This window comes from Lissotriton vulgaris, chromosome 1_1 (assembly GCF_964263255.1).
Source record: "Lissotriton vulgaris chromosome 1_1, aLisVul1.2, whole genome shotgun sequence".
NCBI lineage: Eukaryota > Metazoa > Chordata > Amphibia > Caudata > Salamandridae > Lissotriton > Lissotriton vulgaris.
In genome coordinates this window covers 856,435,956-856,453,481 of record NC_141685.1, presented here as the reverse complement: position 1 = coordinate 856,453,481, position 17,526 = coordinate 856,435,956, and the positions used below count along the sequence as shown (strand labels likewise).

General features: G+C 51.7%; 1 protein-coding gene across 2 annotated transcripts in view; it reads left to right on the top strand.

Moving 5' to 3' along the window:
- Positions 1-11,568: 11,568 nt before the first annotated feature.
- The window catches only part of LOC147748025 (cytochrome P450 2D15-like), a 777,398-nt gene continuing 771,440 nt past the window's right edge, over positions 11,569-17,526 (top strand). For both annotated transcript variants that reach the window (XM_086957982.1, XM_086957972.1), the window contains exon 1: positions 11,569-12,389. In XM_086957982.1, the coding sequence (XP_086814108.1) occupies positions 12,180-12,389 (210 nt within the window). In that variant the 5' untranslated portion in view covers positions 11,569-12,179. The remainder of the gene's footprint in view (positions 12,390-17,526) is intronic.

The window sequence follows — 17,526 nt, the reverse complement described above, 5'->3', positions numbered from 1 at the left end:
GATGTAGAACCAAGAAAGATTCAGGGGACCCCACAAGGAATCCCTTACCTGTAGATACGGGGGGTCTGGGGACCCCCGGTGCTGGGTTAAACGACTCATGCAAACCTACTGAGGTGAATAGCCAGCGCCCACTGTGCTTTTTCATCACAAAGCAAGCATAGGACAGGCCTCCATAGAACCTACAACAGGAACCTGTATTCACCCAGCAATCAAATAGAATTGGCGCGTAAAGGCTCATCCCGGTCAACAAGAGTGATTGACATTGGCTATCTGGTATATAAGTGCCACAAGACTGGTCCCAAACAGAGACCCTAAACAGCAGTCATTTTATTAGGACCTGTGGAAGAGAACCAAAACTGGAGTGGTCCATACAGAAACATAGACACTCACAACCATGGACCCATGTTAACCGACAAAGGAACCTTCATAGGACCAGACTTTAAACAGCAAACTCTTTGCAGAACCACCAGAATGTAGTATCACGGAAGTGCAGGACTCGATGGAAATTAACCACACATATAGACTACCTTTTGAACTGACCAAAATCGAAAACGCTCATATAGGGACAATTGCTCATATAGGGATAGTCAAAAATTAGGGACAGGTCTGCCCAGCAACGTACTGAGTGGTCAATACCTAGTCAAAATTGACTAGACGCCAGGAACTGATGTATACAATACGGATAAAGCGGAGGGCAAATCCTGCCACTAAAACAGCAGTGCACATCACAAAAGTCACAAAAGACGGGTCCACACAGGACTCCAAGTGTAGAGACACCATAGACCGGTTCATTCTGTAGAAATAAAGCAACACCCGAAGACGACCCCTATATTCACTTTCCCCAATGGAACACTCGTGGCATATATGCAAAGTAGTGGGGCCCCATGGGGAGGGAGGTAAGAAGGTTAAGCGAATATCTGAGTGACCCAAACTAACACATTTCATCATGCAGCGTTGCGTGTTCTGCGCACCATGCATGCACACACCAGTACTTCCGTTCCACTAACCTACAGCATGGGGGAAACACCTAAGTCAGTCTTATCCGGGTTATTACGCGCCGGACAGTGTAAGACATACTGCCTAGGCAATGGCCAGCTGACCCAGGGGCATTGTAATCTCTATGTTTCAGCAGACAGAGAATATACCTTCCATTCACAGTAAACCATAAAACCAGGACTCGCCTAAGAACAACATAACAAAAGAAAACAAATGTGTTGATTGAATTAAATGTACAAAAGCTGCCACGAACCATGGCAGGAAGCTCCTAGTGTACAACAGTTCTTGCAACAATCTGGTCGAAATACAAACCGCCGGATGGTCACCTCACCCCTCTCCGTCCTTATGAGGGAGACAATAACAATAATAAATAAGTAAAGCGCTATGCAGCACCAACCACAGCAAAACTTATACATAAGAAATGTATATACCGTTAATAAATTTCTATGTGGTCACTCGTATTGGTTAGAGCAGTTTACTCCAAGAAGCAGACAACGATCCGCTCGCCCGCTCACTTAGAATTACCTGGAACTTTCCCCGGGATCTGTCGTGTGCTGAGCAAAGTTACAACGACTAAGCGTTTTACATACATTTAGACGGCCGCTTTACCGTTGCCGGGCACTGAACACGCACAAGACATACCGGATAGGATTACTCACCTTGCGGGGCCCCACACATGACAAATGCTCGAGGAGGCATGTCGCAACCAAGTGTATTGCAAGCAGCGCGCGGAACGGCGACAACTGGTCACCCTAATAAATGAAAGTAAAACCGAGCGGCCACCGGCCGACCTGGGACACAGCAGCCCTGACCCCCACCGCACCCATTAAGGGGTACACGAAACCGAAGGAAAAGGCATGCCATCATAGAAGGCACAACCCCTGCCGCAGAACACATTGTCTCAGCTCGGGCTTCACGCGCCTGCCCCAGCACCAACGGCCCTCCCCAAAAATGGCCATCACCCTGTTTCACACAATCATAAAAATCACAATCGTAAAATCAACGACTGAACCGCAGACGCCGAGTATGCCCAATGCCGTGCACACGCAACCCAAACGCGGGCCCATAAACTTGGCCTGCACACCCCCATACACACTCCAGAAAACGCCACGGAATTCTGATTTGCACATGTACATTATAAAACAACACTGCGGTATAAAACCGTGCCGTTCCTTGATCGTTGGGACACTGACCCAAGTGTGCCAGCACAACCAACCTACAACAGACGTGCAGAGTCAGCCCCAGGTACCATAGGGAAAAAGAACCAATGTTACCGAGAAAACAAAACCCTAGGCACACAAGGCCTAGCTTTCTTCCACGGTGTATGTACTGCGCCGACAGAACGGTACATTATAAACACCGAGCAGCAATATGCAGGCAGCGTGGGGATCAGGGGGCAGATCATGCAGCGAACAACAGGCATAGGACACTACGGCCCGGACCCCAACTCCCCTTACTAGGGGTAACCGAAACGTTAGGCTCGGCCTGCCCCGACTGAGGAGACCACCACCGCTGGAGCGCCAACCCTCCCGAAATAGCCACGGGGGTGAAGGGGGTGGGGGTATGGAAACTCCGACACAACCACGGTAGGCCTCCGGGTCAAATCGTGACCCAGTCCCGTGATAGGGTTAGTGTGTGTGTTGCAATGCATACAACATGCATGCAGTGATCCATCACCGTTCCGGGCCCCCGCACCAACGAAGCCGTTGAACCAGGTATGAACATCGAACCGGACCCAAGCATAGCCAACAAACTTAACTTTGCCCAGAGCAGAAGGCCCAATGCAGAGCACTGCTGATACAGCAAACCAATGCAGGTAACTGATCGGTATGAAGTATTGACTATAGGATGCAGGGAAAGTTGCTACGGTTACCCGATGAAGAACACAGTACTTCGTGAAACGCCTAATAAAACTTATTGTTTGCATTTTTTGAATTTCGCTCTTGGCACCTCTATCGCCCAAACAAAACATGTTTGAAACGTCATACCATGTGTCCAGTGACTGCTGGATGAACAAATCTGTTTAGTCGGACGCAACAGAGGCAAGGCATAAAATTGTTGACACACAAAAAGAAAATACCAGTACAAAGCAGTTAACGACCTAATAAACATTGTCAATGTTATTGAACTGTCGCTCAGCGTGCCTCGTGACTCTCACGCCCGCTAAACTGAATGCTCTCATGACTGCTGCCCTCTGCCCGTGAAGCTTGGGCCTAAAAAGCCTCCTTGCCTACCCCGGCTAACCTGAAATCATTGCTAGCCTACACAAGGACCTCTCAAGGTACCCCGCACCAATGCCCAGGCAACAAAATTCGGGCAAAATACACGCGTTTCCACAATGCGGGCCCCGGGGGAATGCAAGTCGGCAAACCAGTCTTTTCCCCGGGGTGTTCGCGCGAGGCAAGGACAGGCAGGAAGTTAGGTAGGGGGTTAGGTCAGGGGTGGGAGGGGTTAGGTAGGAGGCTATTTAGGGGGACAGGAGGGGAACAACTTCCTTTTCCTGTCCCCGGTGCCTCAGGGAGAAGTTAGTCTTGAACATAGGCGGTGTGTGACTTAGGTAGGCGGAGTGTGATTTAGGTGGTTTTAGACGTCGTGACTGGTGCCCCAGTGCGACGATTCGGCCAGTTTCCTGTTACTACATTTAGGTGGGGTTTTATTTAGCGTTAATTTAGTTTCCTCGTCGCAGGTGCTCCGGTGCTGAACCTCACGCATCTCGCGGACGGACGAGCGGGTGCCAAACCTCACGCATCTCGCGGAGGGTGTGTACAGTGTTCTTTGATGATGGCTACTCCTGACTCAGAGGCTGTGCGTGCTGCCCTGATTGTGCTTGGCCGGGCTGGGAGGGCAGATCTCCTCCAGCCCGGTGTCCTGGACCAGGCATAGGTCGGCATGACCCGCCCGACCAGATCAGCGTCTGCGGGGGTGGCTGCAGTGGTTGCAGCCTGCATGGATGAGCCCTCTGGGGCTCGTGAGGGGGGGCCCAAGAAAGGGAAGGGCAAGAAACCGCAGGAGGCCCCCAAGAAAGGGGGGAGGAGGCTGAGCCTCCCTGTCAAGGTGGGGGCAGGTGATGTGGTCCCGGAGGAGGGGGAGGGTGCCGGAGGGGAGGGGTCTGAGGGCCCCAAGTTTGCAGTTGAGGGAGCCCGGGCAGGGCCAGGCTCCGCTGGCACGCAGGCCAGGTTGTCCAGGAGCTTGAGTCAGTTGGCAGGGTATGGCGAGAGTAGCGAAGGCAGTGGGGGGGAGGACTCGGATGGCTGAGAGGTGACGGCTGGAGAGGAGTTTGCCCTCACGCTGTCCGGGGAGGAGTCAGGGGGTGAGGAGAGGTTCGCTGTTGTCAAACAGCCGGTCGACCTTTCGGGGGGCCGGAAGGGGGTGGTGAGATCCCAGGGTTCCAAGGGAAAGGGCCCTCTGAAGGTGCAGCAGCAGGTGGGGGCAGGGCAGGTGACGGGGAGTGCTGTGGCACCCTTGCCCGGGAAGGGAGGTCTGGGGGAGCCAGGGCAGTCTTCCATGTTCGACCGGTGGGCCCACAGGACCGAGGAGGAGAGGGCCTGCGACCAGCGCCGCGTCATAGCGGAATATGAGAGGGAGTGGCAGCGCTTATGTGCCGCCAGGGAGGGGAAGGAGGGTGGGGTGCCCAAGGGCGAAGGGGCCCAGGCACCCGGGCGTGGCCGGGGGTCTGCTGGGGGTCGAGGACAGGGGGCCCCAGGGGCTCAAGGGCAGTATGTCTGGGTGGAAAGTTCAGGGACTGCCGTGATGGATCAGAGACCTGGTGGCACCGGGGCCCCCCCCGAGCGCATACAGCTCGGGGGGGGCCAGGCCAGCAGGGACAGCTGGCAGAGGCCGGGGTGGGTCAGCAGGGCGCAAAACAGCCTCCAAACGCCGGGACGAAGAAGCAGGGGGGTCCGCGGCGGCCTGCCCTCCATCGAGGGAGTGGGCACCGTCCATGCTGGAGTGAAAGGGAAAGGTGAAAAGAGAGTTGTGACTGAAGTGGTGCCGCTGGATGTGCAGGATGAATGGTTGGACTATGAGGATGAGGAGGATGATTTGGAGGAGGGTGAGTTGGTGCTTTCCACGAGGCACGGGACGGCGCCAGTCGGGCCAGTAGAGGGATGTCGAAGCCGGCGGACGCACAGCGACAGGAGCGGGACGCTCCTGCAACTTTGTCAGGTGAGGGCCCTTGGTGGGACGCCTGGTTGGAAGGGGTGAGTGGGGGAAGGAAAAAGCCATGCCGGTCGGTGGGGGTAGGGGATAGGTCTGTGGGGACTGGGACCCCAGGTGGGGTGGTGCCTGTGAAGGCTGATGGGGGTAAGCAGGTCGCAACGGCCAGCGCGCAGACTGACAAGGTGGAGGACTTGGAGGGGAAGGATGACGGGGTGGAGAAGCTTCGGAAGAAATTGCCGTACATGGGGCTGGCGATGCCCCTGGGGTCACATTTGTCGGACAAGATGAAGGCGAGGATCTGGAGGCATGAACATGTGGATGTGTTTAAGCTCTTGCATAGGGAGATTCAGGCGAAGGAGGGGTCTAAGGAGGAGGAGTGGGAATTGACCAGGCGGCCGAGGGTGCCGGTCACGATGGAGAATTGGACGTCTGCCTTCTTGATTTATGCGAGTATTTATTATGAGAAGTATGGGGATCGGGCTATTGCCTTGTTCAAGTATATGGATGTGATAAGGAAGGCACAGATTCATTTCGGGGGTTTTGAATGGTTGAGCTACGATGAGGAGTTTCGGGCCAGGGTCAGTGTTAATCCCGACAAACCATGGGGGGATGTAGATCAGGAACTTTGGATTCAGTAGATGTCTTAGACGCAGGCGGCGGCGTCTACGCATACGGCCAGTGGTCTTCCGGTCACGTATCGGTCTTTTCAGCCACGCCCCGCCCAGTCTGGGGCGGGTAACCAGGGAACTGCCAGTGGACAAGGGACCCAGGCTGTGTGGTCTGGATCAGCAGGGCAGCAGTACAAGCCAGTCGCTTCAGGGGCTTGCTGGGGGTTCAATAAAGGTTTCTGCAACCGCCCCTCCTGTAAATTTAAACATGAGTGTTCGAAGTGCGGGGGGCATCACCTGGTCACACAGTGCCTCACCTTGGCTACGCCGTCAGAGCAGTGGAAATTTGCCAAGGGTAGGGGGCAGCCTTGGCCGAAGGGCCCATACTTGGTTAAGGTGGAGGCCATGGGTCCTTGGCTCTCCTGGTACTCTGATAAGGAGGTGGCGTTGCGTTTGTATTGGGGATTTGTTGAAGGTTTTCGGATTGGATATCAGGGGCCCAGGGAGTGGCGTTGGGCTGAGAATTTGCGGTCCGCCAAGGAACTGCCGGAGGTTTTGATGCGTAAATAGGAGATGGAGGTTTTGGAGGTCAGGATTGCGGGTCCTTTTTCTGATTGGCCGCTGTCCGATCTCATTGTCTCACCTTTGGGGGTGGTGCCCAAGAAGGAGCAAGGGGAATTCAGATTGATTCATCACTTGTCTTGGCCGGAAGGTGGGTCGTGAATGATTTCATTGCGGAGGAAGACTCCAGAGTGTTGTACGCGTCAGTAGATGATGCCATTGGTCTGGTGCGTTCCTGGGGGAGGGGGGCAGAATTGGGCAAGTGTGACATCAAGTCGGCCTTTCGCCTTCTCCCCATTTATCCGGTGGATTTTCCTTTGTTGGGCATGCAGTTTGACAGGGCCATTTTTGTGGACATGGTGTTGCCAATGGGTTGTGCGATTTCCTGCGCGCTCTTCGAGACTTTCAGCTCCTTTTTGCAGTGGTCCTTCGTGGACCGCAGTGGGCACCGGCTGGTGTCTCACTATTTGGATGACTTTCTGTTTGTGGGAACGGGGCGCTCTGGTGAATGTGGAACGGCTCTGCGGCAGTTTCAGTTGTTGGCACAGGATTTTGGGGTGCCATTGGCACCGGAGAAGACGGAAGGGCCCAGTTGTTGCTTGACATTCCTTGGTATTGAATTGGATTCGGTGACTTGGCAGGCGCGTTTACCAGTGACGAAGGTGGCTGAGATGCAGGATGCTTTGAGAGGCACGCTGGAGGTTCGGAAACTGGATTTGAAGTCGGTGCAGCGTTTGCTGGGTTTGTTGAACTTTGCCTGCAGAGTGGTGCGGGCTGGGAGGACGTTTTGTAGGCGGCTCGGCATGGCCATGTCGGGCGTGGCCCTCCCACATCACAGGGTCAGGATCAAGCTGGGAGTCCGGTCGGACTTGCAAGTGTGGTTGGTGTTCCTGGAAGACTTCAACGGCATGTCCTTGGATTTTGCGCGGGACAGGATGGTGTGGCAGGTTCAACTCTACTCGGACGCGGCGGGAGCGGCAGGTTTCGGGATCTTCTGGGACGGTCGCTGGTGTGCGGAGCAGTGGCCGGCTCACTGGCTGCGCCAGGGCAGGAGCATTGCGTTCTTGGAGTTTTTTCCCTTGTTGGTTGCGCTGCTGGTGTGGGGCCCAGAATTCAAGAACAGGTCGGTGTTGTTTCATGTGGACAACATGACGGTGGTGGACTTGGTTAACAACCAGAAAGCAAGGGACCTGCGAGTGCTGCGCTTTCTGCGAAGTTTCATGCTGCTGTGTCTGCGTTACAATGTGCTGTTTCACGCGCAACATGTGCCTGGCACAAGTAACGAAATTGCGGATGCGTTATCTCGTTCGCAGTGGCAGCGCTTCAGGGAGCTGGCGCCGGGAGCGGAGGCTTGCAAGACCAAGGTGCCAGAGGGTATCTGGGCATGGGGGGAGTGAGAGTGGTTGGTTTGGTTGAGAGGTCTTTGGCGGAGTCTACTAGGCGGGCATACAGATTGGTTTGGACTGAGTTTAGGGACTTTGCGGGCCTGGGGACGGATGTGGGGAGGTTGCCGAAGGAGGAGTGTGAACAGAGGGTGGTGCGCTTTGTGTTGGACTGCATGGATAGGGGGTTGTCGCAGACGACGATCGCTGGCAAGTTGGCGGGAGTTTCTTTCTACTGCATGGTGTATTTGGGTTTTGATCCGGCAAGATCGGATCTGCTGAGCCGAATGTTGAAGGGTTGGGGGCGGTGCGGGCAGAGTTGGGTGGAGGAAGTTGCCACGGGAGGCTGTCACGTTTGACTTATTGGAGAGGGTTTTGCAGGAATTGCATTTCTGTTGTTATGACGGGGAGGAGGTGGCGCTGTTTCGCCTGTGCATGATCTGGATGTTCTTTGGAGCATTTCGTGTGTCAGAATTGCTGGGGACCCGTGGGGTGTCGGGTTGGTTGTTTGCTGATGTGCGAGTGGATGGGTCGCGTTTGGGCATTTGGTTGGGGCGTTCCAAGACTGACCAGCTGGGGCGGGGCAAGTGGGTTTGGTTGTCGGAGAGTGGGTGTGCAAGCATGGGCCCGGTGCGTGAGTGGCTGAGTTTTGGTGGGCAAGTCCGGAGGTCAGAAGGGGAAATTTTTTAGCATGCGTCGCGGAAGCGTTTGACGTCATTCCAGTTGTTGGCAGTCTTGCGGATTGCTTTGAGGAGGCGTGGCAGGGATCCGGCTCGTTTTGGCACGCATTCGTTTCAAATTGGGGTAGCTACGGCAGCGGCGGGTTTGGGTTGGTCGTGGGAGGAGATCAGGAGGATTGGTCGCTGGCGGTCGCGGTGCTGTGAGCGCTATGTGCGCAAGTGAGGGCGTGGGGCGCAATGCTTGGACGGCTGCACTGCTTGGTGTTTTTCTTGTCATGCCTTGGTACTAATATCTTTTTCTTCGTAGGTTGTGTTCGTGGACCGGGGGCCAAGATGGTCACTTGGGTCGTTGGGCATTCTTTTGTACACTGGGCTTCGAAATACGCTGACAGGCAGGTGTACGGCCGTAGCCTGGGCCTGAGGAGCAGCCATTACGAAGTACAATGGTGGGGTAAGAGTGGAATGAGATTGGGTGAACTGTTGTCGTGGCTAACAAAGAAAGTGTCGCAGCTGGGCTGCCCGGACATGCTTATCGTCCACCTGGGGGAAAATGTCTTGGTGAAACAATCGGGGGTGTCACTGTTGCATTTGATGCAGAGGGACTTGGAGGTGAAGAAACGCAATCTGGCTGGCGTCTGCATTGTGTGGACTGAATTTGTGCCACGGAGGATCTGGAGGGGTGCACTCAAGCCTGCGGCCGTTGAAAGGGCCTGCAGGAAATTGAACAGGGCGATGAGACTCTTTTGTGCGGATCGGGGTATCAAAGTGCTGGCTCATGTCGGGCTTCAGCTGGAACAGCCTCTTCTTTTCAGGGACGACGGCGTGCACCTTTCTCACATGGGAAACACATTTTACCTGATGGAGCAGCGGGATTTGATTAGGTTTTTATGGAATTAATCAATCTGGTGTAAGAGGGACTGAGTTTGAAAGTTGCACGCTTGGTGGGGCAGGTAACCGCCCTCCGGGGGTTCCCTGGGTGGCGGGAACTGGGAGGAGTGGGGAGTCCATGACGGGCAGAATCACCCTTCCAGGGAGGGGGTTACAGGTGCAGGATGGGAGAGAGTGGTAGACGGGAGTGCGATGGATGGAAATGACCGAGGAGTTGGAAAGTGAAAAGGGGAAGTGAATGAGATGCAAAGAGGTTGTGGTGTGATTTGGGAATGGCTGGTGGAGCACGTGAGTGGATGGCAGTTGAAAGGCAGGATGTTGGGGGGATTGTTAAGTTAATGATGTTATGATTATTGTAAGATGTCATGCCTGTCCTAATAAATGGCCTTTTACGCAAACTGATGCGTGGAGTGGTTATTGTGCGAGCCCTCGTAATACCGAGGCTCTTTCACGGAGAATCTCCCGGGTCGCATGGCAGCAGCATGCACCCATGACGCGCGCAGGGGCAAATGCACCACCGCTGCCCAATTACATGAAAATGCTGAGACACCCCCAAACAACCCGACTCACCACAAGTTAAAAAAAACGCAGGCGGAAAGCCCAGCACCCGACGCTAGACAGGCCTCCAGACGACCTCCAGAGGACACACCAAAGGCACCAGGGTGAGGGAAAATGTGTGTCACCCCGCGAGGACCCTACGACGCGTCCGGTGCGGCAAAGCAGCAGAGAAGATGGCGAGGGGACTTAAGTACCCCTCGCCCTGCCTGCCGCACCGGACGTGCCCGCTTAGCTCCTCCTAGCTCCCCTCGGGACTCCGCCTGCCCGGGGGAGGAGAGAGGCTAGAGAGGGGCGGTGGGAAGCCCTCTGTGTCTAAGGGGCCGCCCTCCTGATGGCCACTGCGTGGCCTCGGGCAGCCGCAAAGAGGATAAAACACCCCGGGCACAGCCTTAAATACCTGCAACATTTTATTTCCTGTGCCACCTCCCGATGACATTACCATGGCAGCCTTTCCATAACCAGCCCTCCCCTTTTCAGGGTCCCGGAGGCTCAGTCCCGTGGCGCTACTAAGGGCGCCACTCCCCTAGCCGTGGAGGGCGCCTGCTCAATCTACGTGGAGATTACCTTTTCATTTAATGATCCTAGGGACTGTAATGCACCGTTCCCAAGATGCATTTGGCACCAATAACTTCAGACCTCTTGGCCTTAGCGGTTACAATCACTTTTCAGTATGTACCTTGTTATTAAATGTGAAGGACTGGGATTGGTCACCTGAAAGTGGCTACTATGCACGAGCCAATCATTTAATTTTGCAGTACAGAAATTCAAGCTTTACATGGGACTTCTGTGTTTATGCACCACATGTTTCATTCTCTGGAATTGGAGCTTCACATCCCAGCCCAATGAGATTGTTACTGCCTGTGTAGCGGCATTATACTAAGGTGAGCAGACGAGCCGCTCAATAATCTTTTTGTTTATGCCCACCCTTATATATATCAAAGAAAAGGACTTATTCATGGCACCTTTACCTACCTTGTAGGTTGCTCTTTTTCTTGGTCCTCGGGAAGACGCTGTTGTATTTTGTTTGCTCTTGATACATACACAATTGTCACAATTGCCTAATGTAACGTAACGTTTGCTTTTGTAACTTGCTGACTTGCAATTTTTCCTCATGTTTCACTACTGTTCCTATTGTGAAGCGCTCTGACACCTTCGGGTAAAGTCAGCGCTATATAAAAGCGCATATGATAAAATAAATAAAAATAAATAAATAAACTACTGGCATTCCGTGATTCTCTGGGGTCGAAACGCTGACATTCTTTCCCCTTGACCTGTACTTTAATTGATGCCCAGATACGGATGATGAAATGCGTATATTGATAGCGTCTTGCTACTTGGGAGTGCGATTAGTCAGCAATTCAATATTGTAAGCAGGTCATTCAAATTCTTGTACAAACTGTAAATAGCTGCACCTATTATTCCCATCCCACCACGAGCACTTCCTTGACCACTTATTTTCATTTCACTGGAGCAACCATTGACATTGTTAAGTATGAATGAATTGATAAACATAAACTTCACGATAAATGTTCATTAATCTGTCATCATTATTTAATGTATATCATGATTCCAGTGGCCCTGCCTATTGGCTATGTCATTGCTTGGAACTGGAACATCAGGTGCTTACAAGCTTTTACTGACTCGGCTCGTTTACACTACCCCACCTCTTTCTTTCCTTTCATGGCCAATGAGTGAGTAAATAATCAGTCCAACAGATCACGTTCCTGCAGAAACAGAGATAAATAGAGGGGAGGAGAGCAGAGGTACAGGTACAGGCCGTGTACAACTGGAAGGACACGGAGGTGAGCCGAGGTCAGCACAGAGAGGAGGCTGAAGATAGAGCTTACATACACCTGGGAGGAGGGAGGCAAGAGAGGCGAGTAGAGAGAGAAGACGTAAAAAGTAAGAATCAGCATTTGACTGGGGGAGACAAGAGAGACGAGTAGAGAGGGAAGGGGTAAATAGGAACAAGTTGCCTTTAACTGGGCAAGAACGAAAGGGGAGGGGAGAATGAAAGTAGAAATTGTGGGGAGCATGGAAAAGCGAGAAGAGATAAAATCGTGGAAGTGAGTTAAAGAGGAGCGGGGCGTAGGGAACTAGAAACACTGCAAGGTGGGCAATCTAAGAGAGAGAAAGATATCGAAGTGGTGGGGGCAAGAACATCTACAGTGAGAGGGCGCTCATTGGTGCAGGCAAGTGAGGAGGAGAGAGACGGAGACCGGGAGCAGACTGTGCCGGAATTGTGACGCTAAATGTAATAAAGGAACTGCCATTCAAAACACCGCCCGAGGAGAGTGGAAGGAGAGACAGAAAGGGCATTTTTTAGTAGCGAGTCGGAGATAGCAAGCATGGGTCTGCTCTCCGCACCCTGGTCCCTGCTGCCCTCGGGTACCTTCCTGACGATGCTGGCTCTCTTCTTCACCGTCTTCGCGCTGATCCTTGACTTCATGAAGCGTCGGAGGAGTTGGAGCCGCTACCCACCCGGCCCCACCTCCCTGCCCTTCTTTGGGAATATTTTCGAGGTGGATTTCAATAGTATCACCAAATACTTTGCTCGGGTAAGTTTGGTTTTAGAGAACGCTTTCAGCCAACGCATGTTGTTTGAATGTGTTGTAAAGTGAAGAGCAGGAAGAAGAAACAAGCTACATAAGTGCGAATCGAAGCATTACCTCTGTGTCAGTTTGGTACTTCCTTTTCTTATGCCAGGTTCCTTCTGACGGTATGACGTGCATGTGATAAGAACATACATTACGCCACAATTCCCCTGTGATAATTCGTCACAAGCGTGTTATGACGTCATAATGAGTCTGTGCTCCATGAAAGCACAGGTCCGAATGCTGCTTCCCTCAGAAGCTGTGCCAGCGGCTGCCAGAATACAGCAGGTGCGCAGTAAGCACACTCGGTGCGAAAGAAAATACCACATACTAGTTTATTTATTTATTTATTTATTTATTTATTTATTTATTTATTTATTTATTTATGCGTTTTTATATAGCGCGGACTTTACCCGAAGGTGTCAGATCGCTTCACAATAGGAACAGAACTGATACAAGAAAACATTACAAGTGAACAAATTACAAAAGCAAAAGTTACATTACATGAGGCAAAAGTGACAATCATGAGCAAACTTAATACAAGAGGTAGCAAACGGTGCATTACAGGAGGAAAAAGTGACGTGTGCAGGTTACAAAAAGCGAACAAAGTACAAGTAGAGGTATAATACTGCAATAAATGGAGGACACTCAAACACAAGAGCAAACGTTACGTAGGCAATGGTGGCACTTGTGCAAGTATCGAAAGCAAACAAAAAGTAAGAAGTAGCAAACAGTGTGTTACAAAAGAAAAGTGACATGTGCATGTTGCAAAAGAGCCCCAAACACAGGTAAAAGGGTAGTACTGCAATAAATGCCAGTCTCTCAAACCACAAGAACACACTGGGAAGGCACTTCCATAGTCATGGAAAATAGAGATTTTCTACACTAAAAGGTCTTCCTCCAGATAATAGAGAGGGCATGTATTAACTTTGGAAGTGTCTTTGAAGGAGGAGAACTTTGAGGTCAGTTTTGAAGGCCTGGGAGGAGGTGGTGGTCCGGAGCTGAGGCGGAAGTGAGTTCCAGATTCTCACTGCGTTGCCTGAAAAAGATTGGGCCATCGATCTTTCCTTCTTGAAAGTAGGAGGTTCAAGCAGTAGATTTTCCGCATTTCGTGATGGTCTAGAGCCTCCAGAGAGTTTCAGTTTATTAACCAGATAGCGAGGAGAGGAGGAGTGCAAGGCTTTGTGGGTGATGCAGGCAGTCTTGTAGATAGATCTTGCCTCGATGGGAAGCCAGCGGAGGGTGGATAACATGGGTGTGATGTGGTCGCTTCTTTTGGCCCCGTAAATGAAACGAGCTGCTGAATGGAGAACAGATTTAAGGGGGGGTAGGTGGGATTAGGGGAGTCCAGTAAGAAGAGAATTGCAGTAGTCCAGTCTGGAGAGGACCAGCGATTGGGCCAGGGTTTTAAGGACATGCTGGAGAAGTGTGGCTCAGGGGTTAGAGGCGGCAGACCCGGAAGCTGAGATCGGCCCTGGACCAGGGTTCAATTCCCCGCCTCGGCGGGTCTTGGGCTCAAAAATTCCACGGACTCGATAATTCTCGCTCCGGTGCCTTCTCGACTCACGGGTTCACACTCTGCGACTCTGGGCAATAGCTTGCTTAATCTCCACAATGGCCCCTTGCGGCGGGATGCCTGGCTTTCACCTTGTGGATACCCTGCCGGGGTTATCTCACAGGGGAATACCAGGACGGGTTCCCTAAGTAAGCGCCGGGAAACCCTTTGTGGGTAGCTGTGCGCTATATAAGCTCAAATACATTTACATTTACATGCTCCAGGAAGAAGCGACGAATCCCCCAAAGAAGCCGCAGTTGGTATCGAGCAGACTTTGCAATTGAATTAACGTGGGAGATTAGATTGAGTTTTGTCTCGACTATGAACACCAAGGGATTTTGCGCTGTCGACAATGATGGGTTTATTGTTCAGTAGATTCACCTGGTCTATCCATGATTGAACCGGGAGAGGAGAAAGTGAGGAGGAGAGGAGGAGGAATTCTGTTTTGGAGGGATTCATAATCAGTTGATGTGTTGACATCCAGTTTTGAATGGAGTCCAGAGTAGAGCTTAGGACGGAGAGATCCTGAGTGGAGGCAACCTTGAGGTAGATTTGAGTGTCGTCTGCGTAGAGATGATAGTGGACCCCAGATTTACTGGGGAGATTTCCCAGTGGTTCCAAATAGAGATTGAACAATGTGGGTGCAAGTATAGAACCTTGAGGAACACCTTGACCCACCGCCAAAGGAGATGAAAGACTGTCCGCTATTTTGATCATTTGGGATCTATCAGAGAAGAAGGAAGCAAATCATTTAAGCACAGTGCCCTCCATGCCCATTCTCTGTTGAAGAGTGTTGAGGAGGGTGTTGTGGTTGACAATGTCAAAGGCTGCAGAAAGGTCAAGGAGAATTAGAAGACAAGACCCCCCGAATCGAGTATCCGCAGCGCGTCATCAATCACTTGCAGAAGGGCTATTTCAGTGCTGCAGTTTTGGATGAAGCCGGACTGAAAATTGTCAAGAAGATCATTGTCCTTGATATGACGAGAGAGCTGTTTCGCAACACATTTTTTTGTGATCTTCGCAAGAAAGGGTAGGTTAGTGATGGGGCGGAAGTTGTTGAGGTCATTCGTATCAGCAGTGGGTTTTTTAAGCAGAGGGTTGACCTGCCCAGTTTTGAAGGGAACAGGAAGGGAGCCTTGAAAGAGGGAGAGGTTGACCAGAGTGGTCCAATAGGGAAGAGAATGGGTATGGAAGTCAATGGCAATGGCACTGGGGATGGGGTCAAGAGAATGGTTGGAGGGCTCTGTTTCGAGGATGCACTTGAGGAGGACATCTTCAGAGATGGGGTTGAAGTTCTGCCAAATGGTTAGTGATTTACGCTCCTCTGGAGGGGTAGGATGAGCGACCTGATCCACAAGTGATTTCACTTTTTCGTCAAATAATACAGCAAAATCGCAGATTTCTTTGAAGAACCCTCCAACTTGTAGGTTGTGGGGGAGCAGTTAGTATTCTTGATGAGATCAAAAAGTTTTTTGGGTCTATTTTTGGCTGAGTCAAGGAGGGTTCTGAAGTGGGATGCTTTCCCAAGGAAGACCTGCTTGAGGTACTTGGATCTTGCTGAGCGAAGCGTGGCCAATTATCGGTGGAGGGCGGTTGCCTCCATTGTTTCTCCAGGAGTCTTAGGTTCTTCCTTTCTTCATAGAGGGATTTGTTGAACCAAGGTGCTGAGGGAATGGGCCTTTTCTTTTTGCTTTGGAGAGGAGCGACGTTATTAATTTTGACTGCAAGAACTGAGAGGCATTGGCAGGTGAGAACGTCAACATCTAGGTTTGGGTCCAGCCTTGGAAGTAACAGCAAAGCTGATTCACGGAGGGAGACGGTGTCAATATTTTTAGTGTCATGAAACCAGGAGGTAGCCCTCTTAGGTTGGCCAAGAGTTATAGAGTGTGCTAGGTGAAGAGAGAATGGGATAAGGAGGTGGTCAGACCAGTCTACGTGATGTTCCTGTGCCGGAGAATCACAATCTGGCACCAACTTCGAGGGAAGGTAAGAGCTTGTCCTGACGACTTCCTTGTCGAGTGAACCAGATAAAATCAATTGCGGGCTGGGCCAAACGTTACTTAAAGGTATTTAAGGAGCGCGGTACATATAGAGTGGGAAAGGGGCAGAGAAGCTGTAGAGAGCATTGAAACAAAAACTCAGTGGCATATTATCAAGGACGGCGTTAAAAATTAACGCCGGTTTAGCGGTAGAAAACTGCAGCTAAAGTGGCGATAATGATTGATTATTGGTTTGCGTCAAAACACTTACTTCCACACATACAGGCATGCACGATCCTCCCCCGGACCTACTCTGATCTTTCCCCTATATTGTTGAAAATAGTTTCACCTAGGAGACGGATTCCCCCATTCTTATGGCGCTTCCCGCCCTATTCCCTTCTGGACCCTGTATTTAATGAGGAACTTGCTGCGTCCATTGAGTCTTTTTTTGACCTGAACATAGGTTTGGTAGACTCTTTTCAAACAGTATGGGAGAACTTCAAGGTATTTGTCAGAGGGATAACTATCTCAAAGCACGCAGGGGTCCTCAAATCGATACGAGATAGGTTGACGGCTTAAGAACGCAAACTGAAGAAACTTGAGTCCATGCGGGTGTCGAACCAATGTGAGGATATAGCATGGGAGCTCGCACAGCTGCTTTGGGAGTATCACAAGGAGCCAGACGCGGAACTGAAGCACCTCGGGAAGTATGCCACCGCTCGTGCCTATAGCGAGAGCGAACGGCCGGGGACAGTTCTTGCATGGACCCTTAGACAGCGTAGGGATTGAACTACGATTCTGGACATTACACCAGCGCCTAGAGAACCTCCACTCACAGAGGCACAGCAGTCCCGTAGGTATTATGCAGAGCTATATTCCTCATGGGACAGCACCTCAGATAAGCGCATTTTAGACTATTTGTCTTACACTAAGCTTCCGTGGTTACAGGCGTTCACCGCAATTTCCTGATGCGTCCCATTGAGAGGGAGGAATTGACTTGGGCTCTGTCGGGGATGAGGGATGAGGGCTGGGAGTAGGCTGGGGAGCGATGGCCTCACTGTCGCCTTCTACAAAGCGTTTCAGGATCTCCTATGTCCACACCTACGCATGCTATTCGGGGACATCTGCACCTCAAGAACGATGTCTCCCACATGCATGAGGCGATTCTGGTCGCCATCCTCAAACTGGGGAAGCCTCTGGAGGAGTGCACCTCGTACAGACACTTATCCCTCATGAACGTGGACACAAAGATTTTTGCGAAAATACTGGCCAATCGGCTGAGCCCTCTGGTCAACACCCTGGTGGCTCTGGAGCAAATGGGCTTTGTTCCTAGCTGGAATTTAACCTACAACCTTCGCACGGTTTTTGCGGCCTACCAACACACCCGTTCGGAGATTGCTGCAGTCGCTGTGTTTTTAGACATGGAAAAAGGCCTTCGATTCAGTCAAATGGCCTTTCATGAGGCAGGTTCTTAGCCGGATGGGAGTGGGGGCAGTTTTCTTGCAGCTCCTAGTGACACCTTACTCTTCCCCCAAGGCCCGTGTACAGATCGGCTCCCTGGTTACTG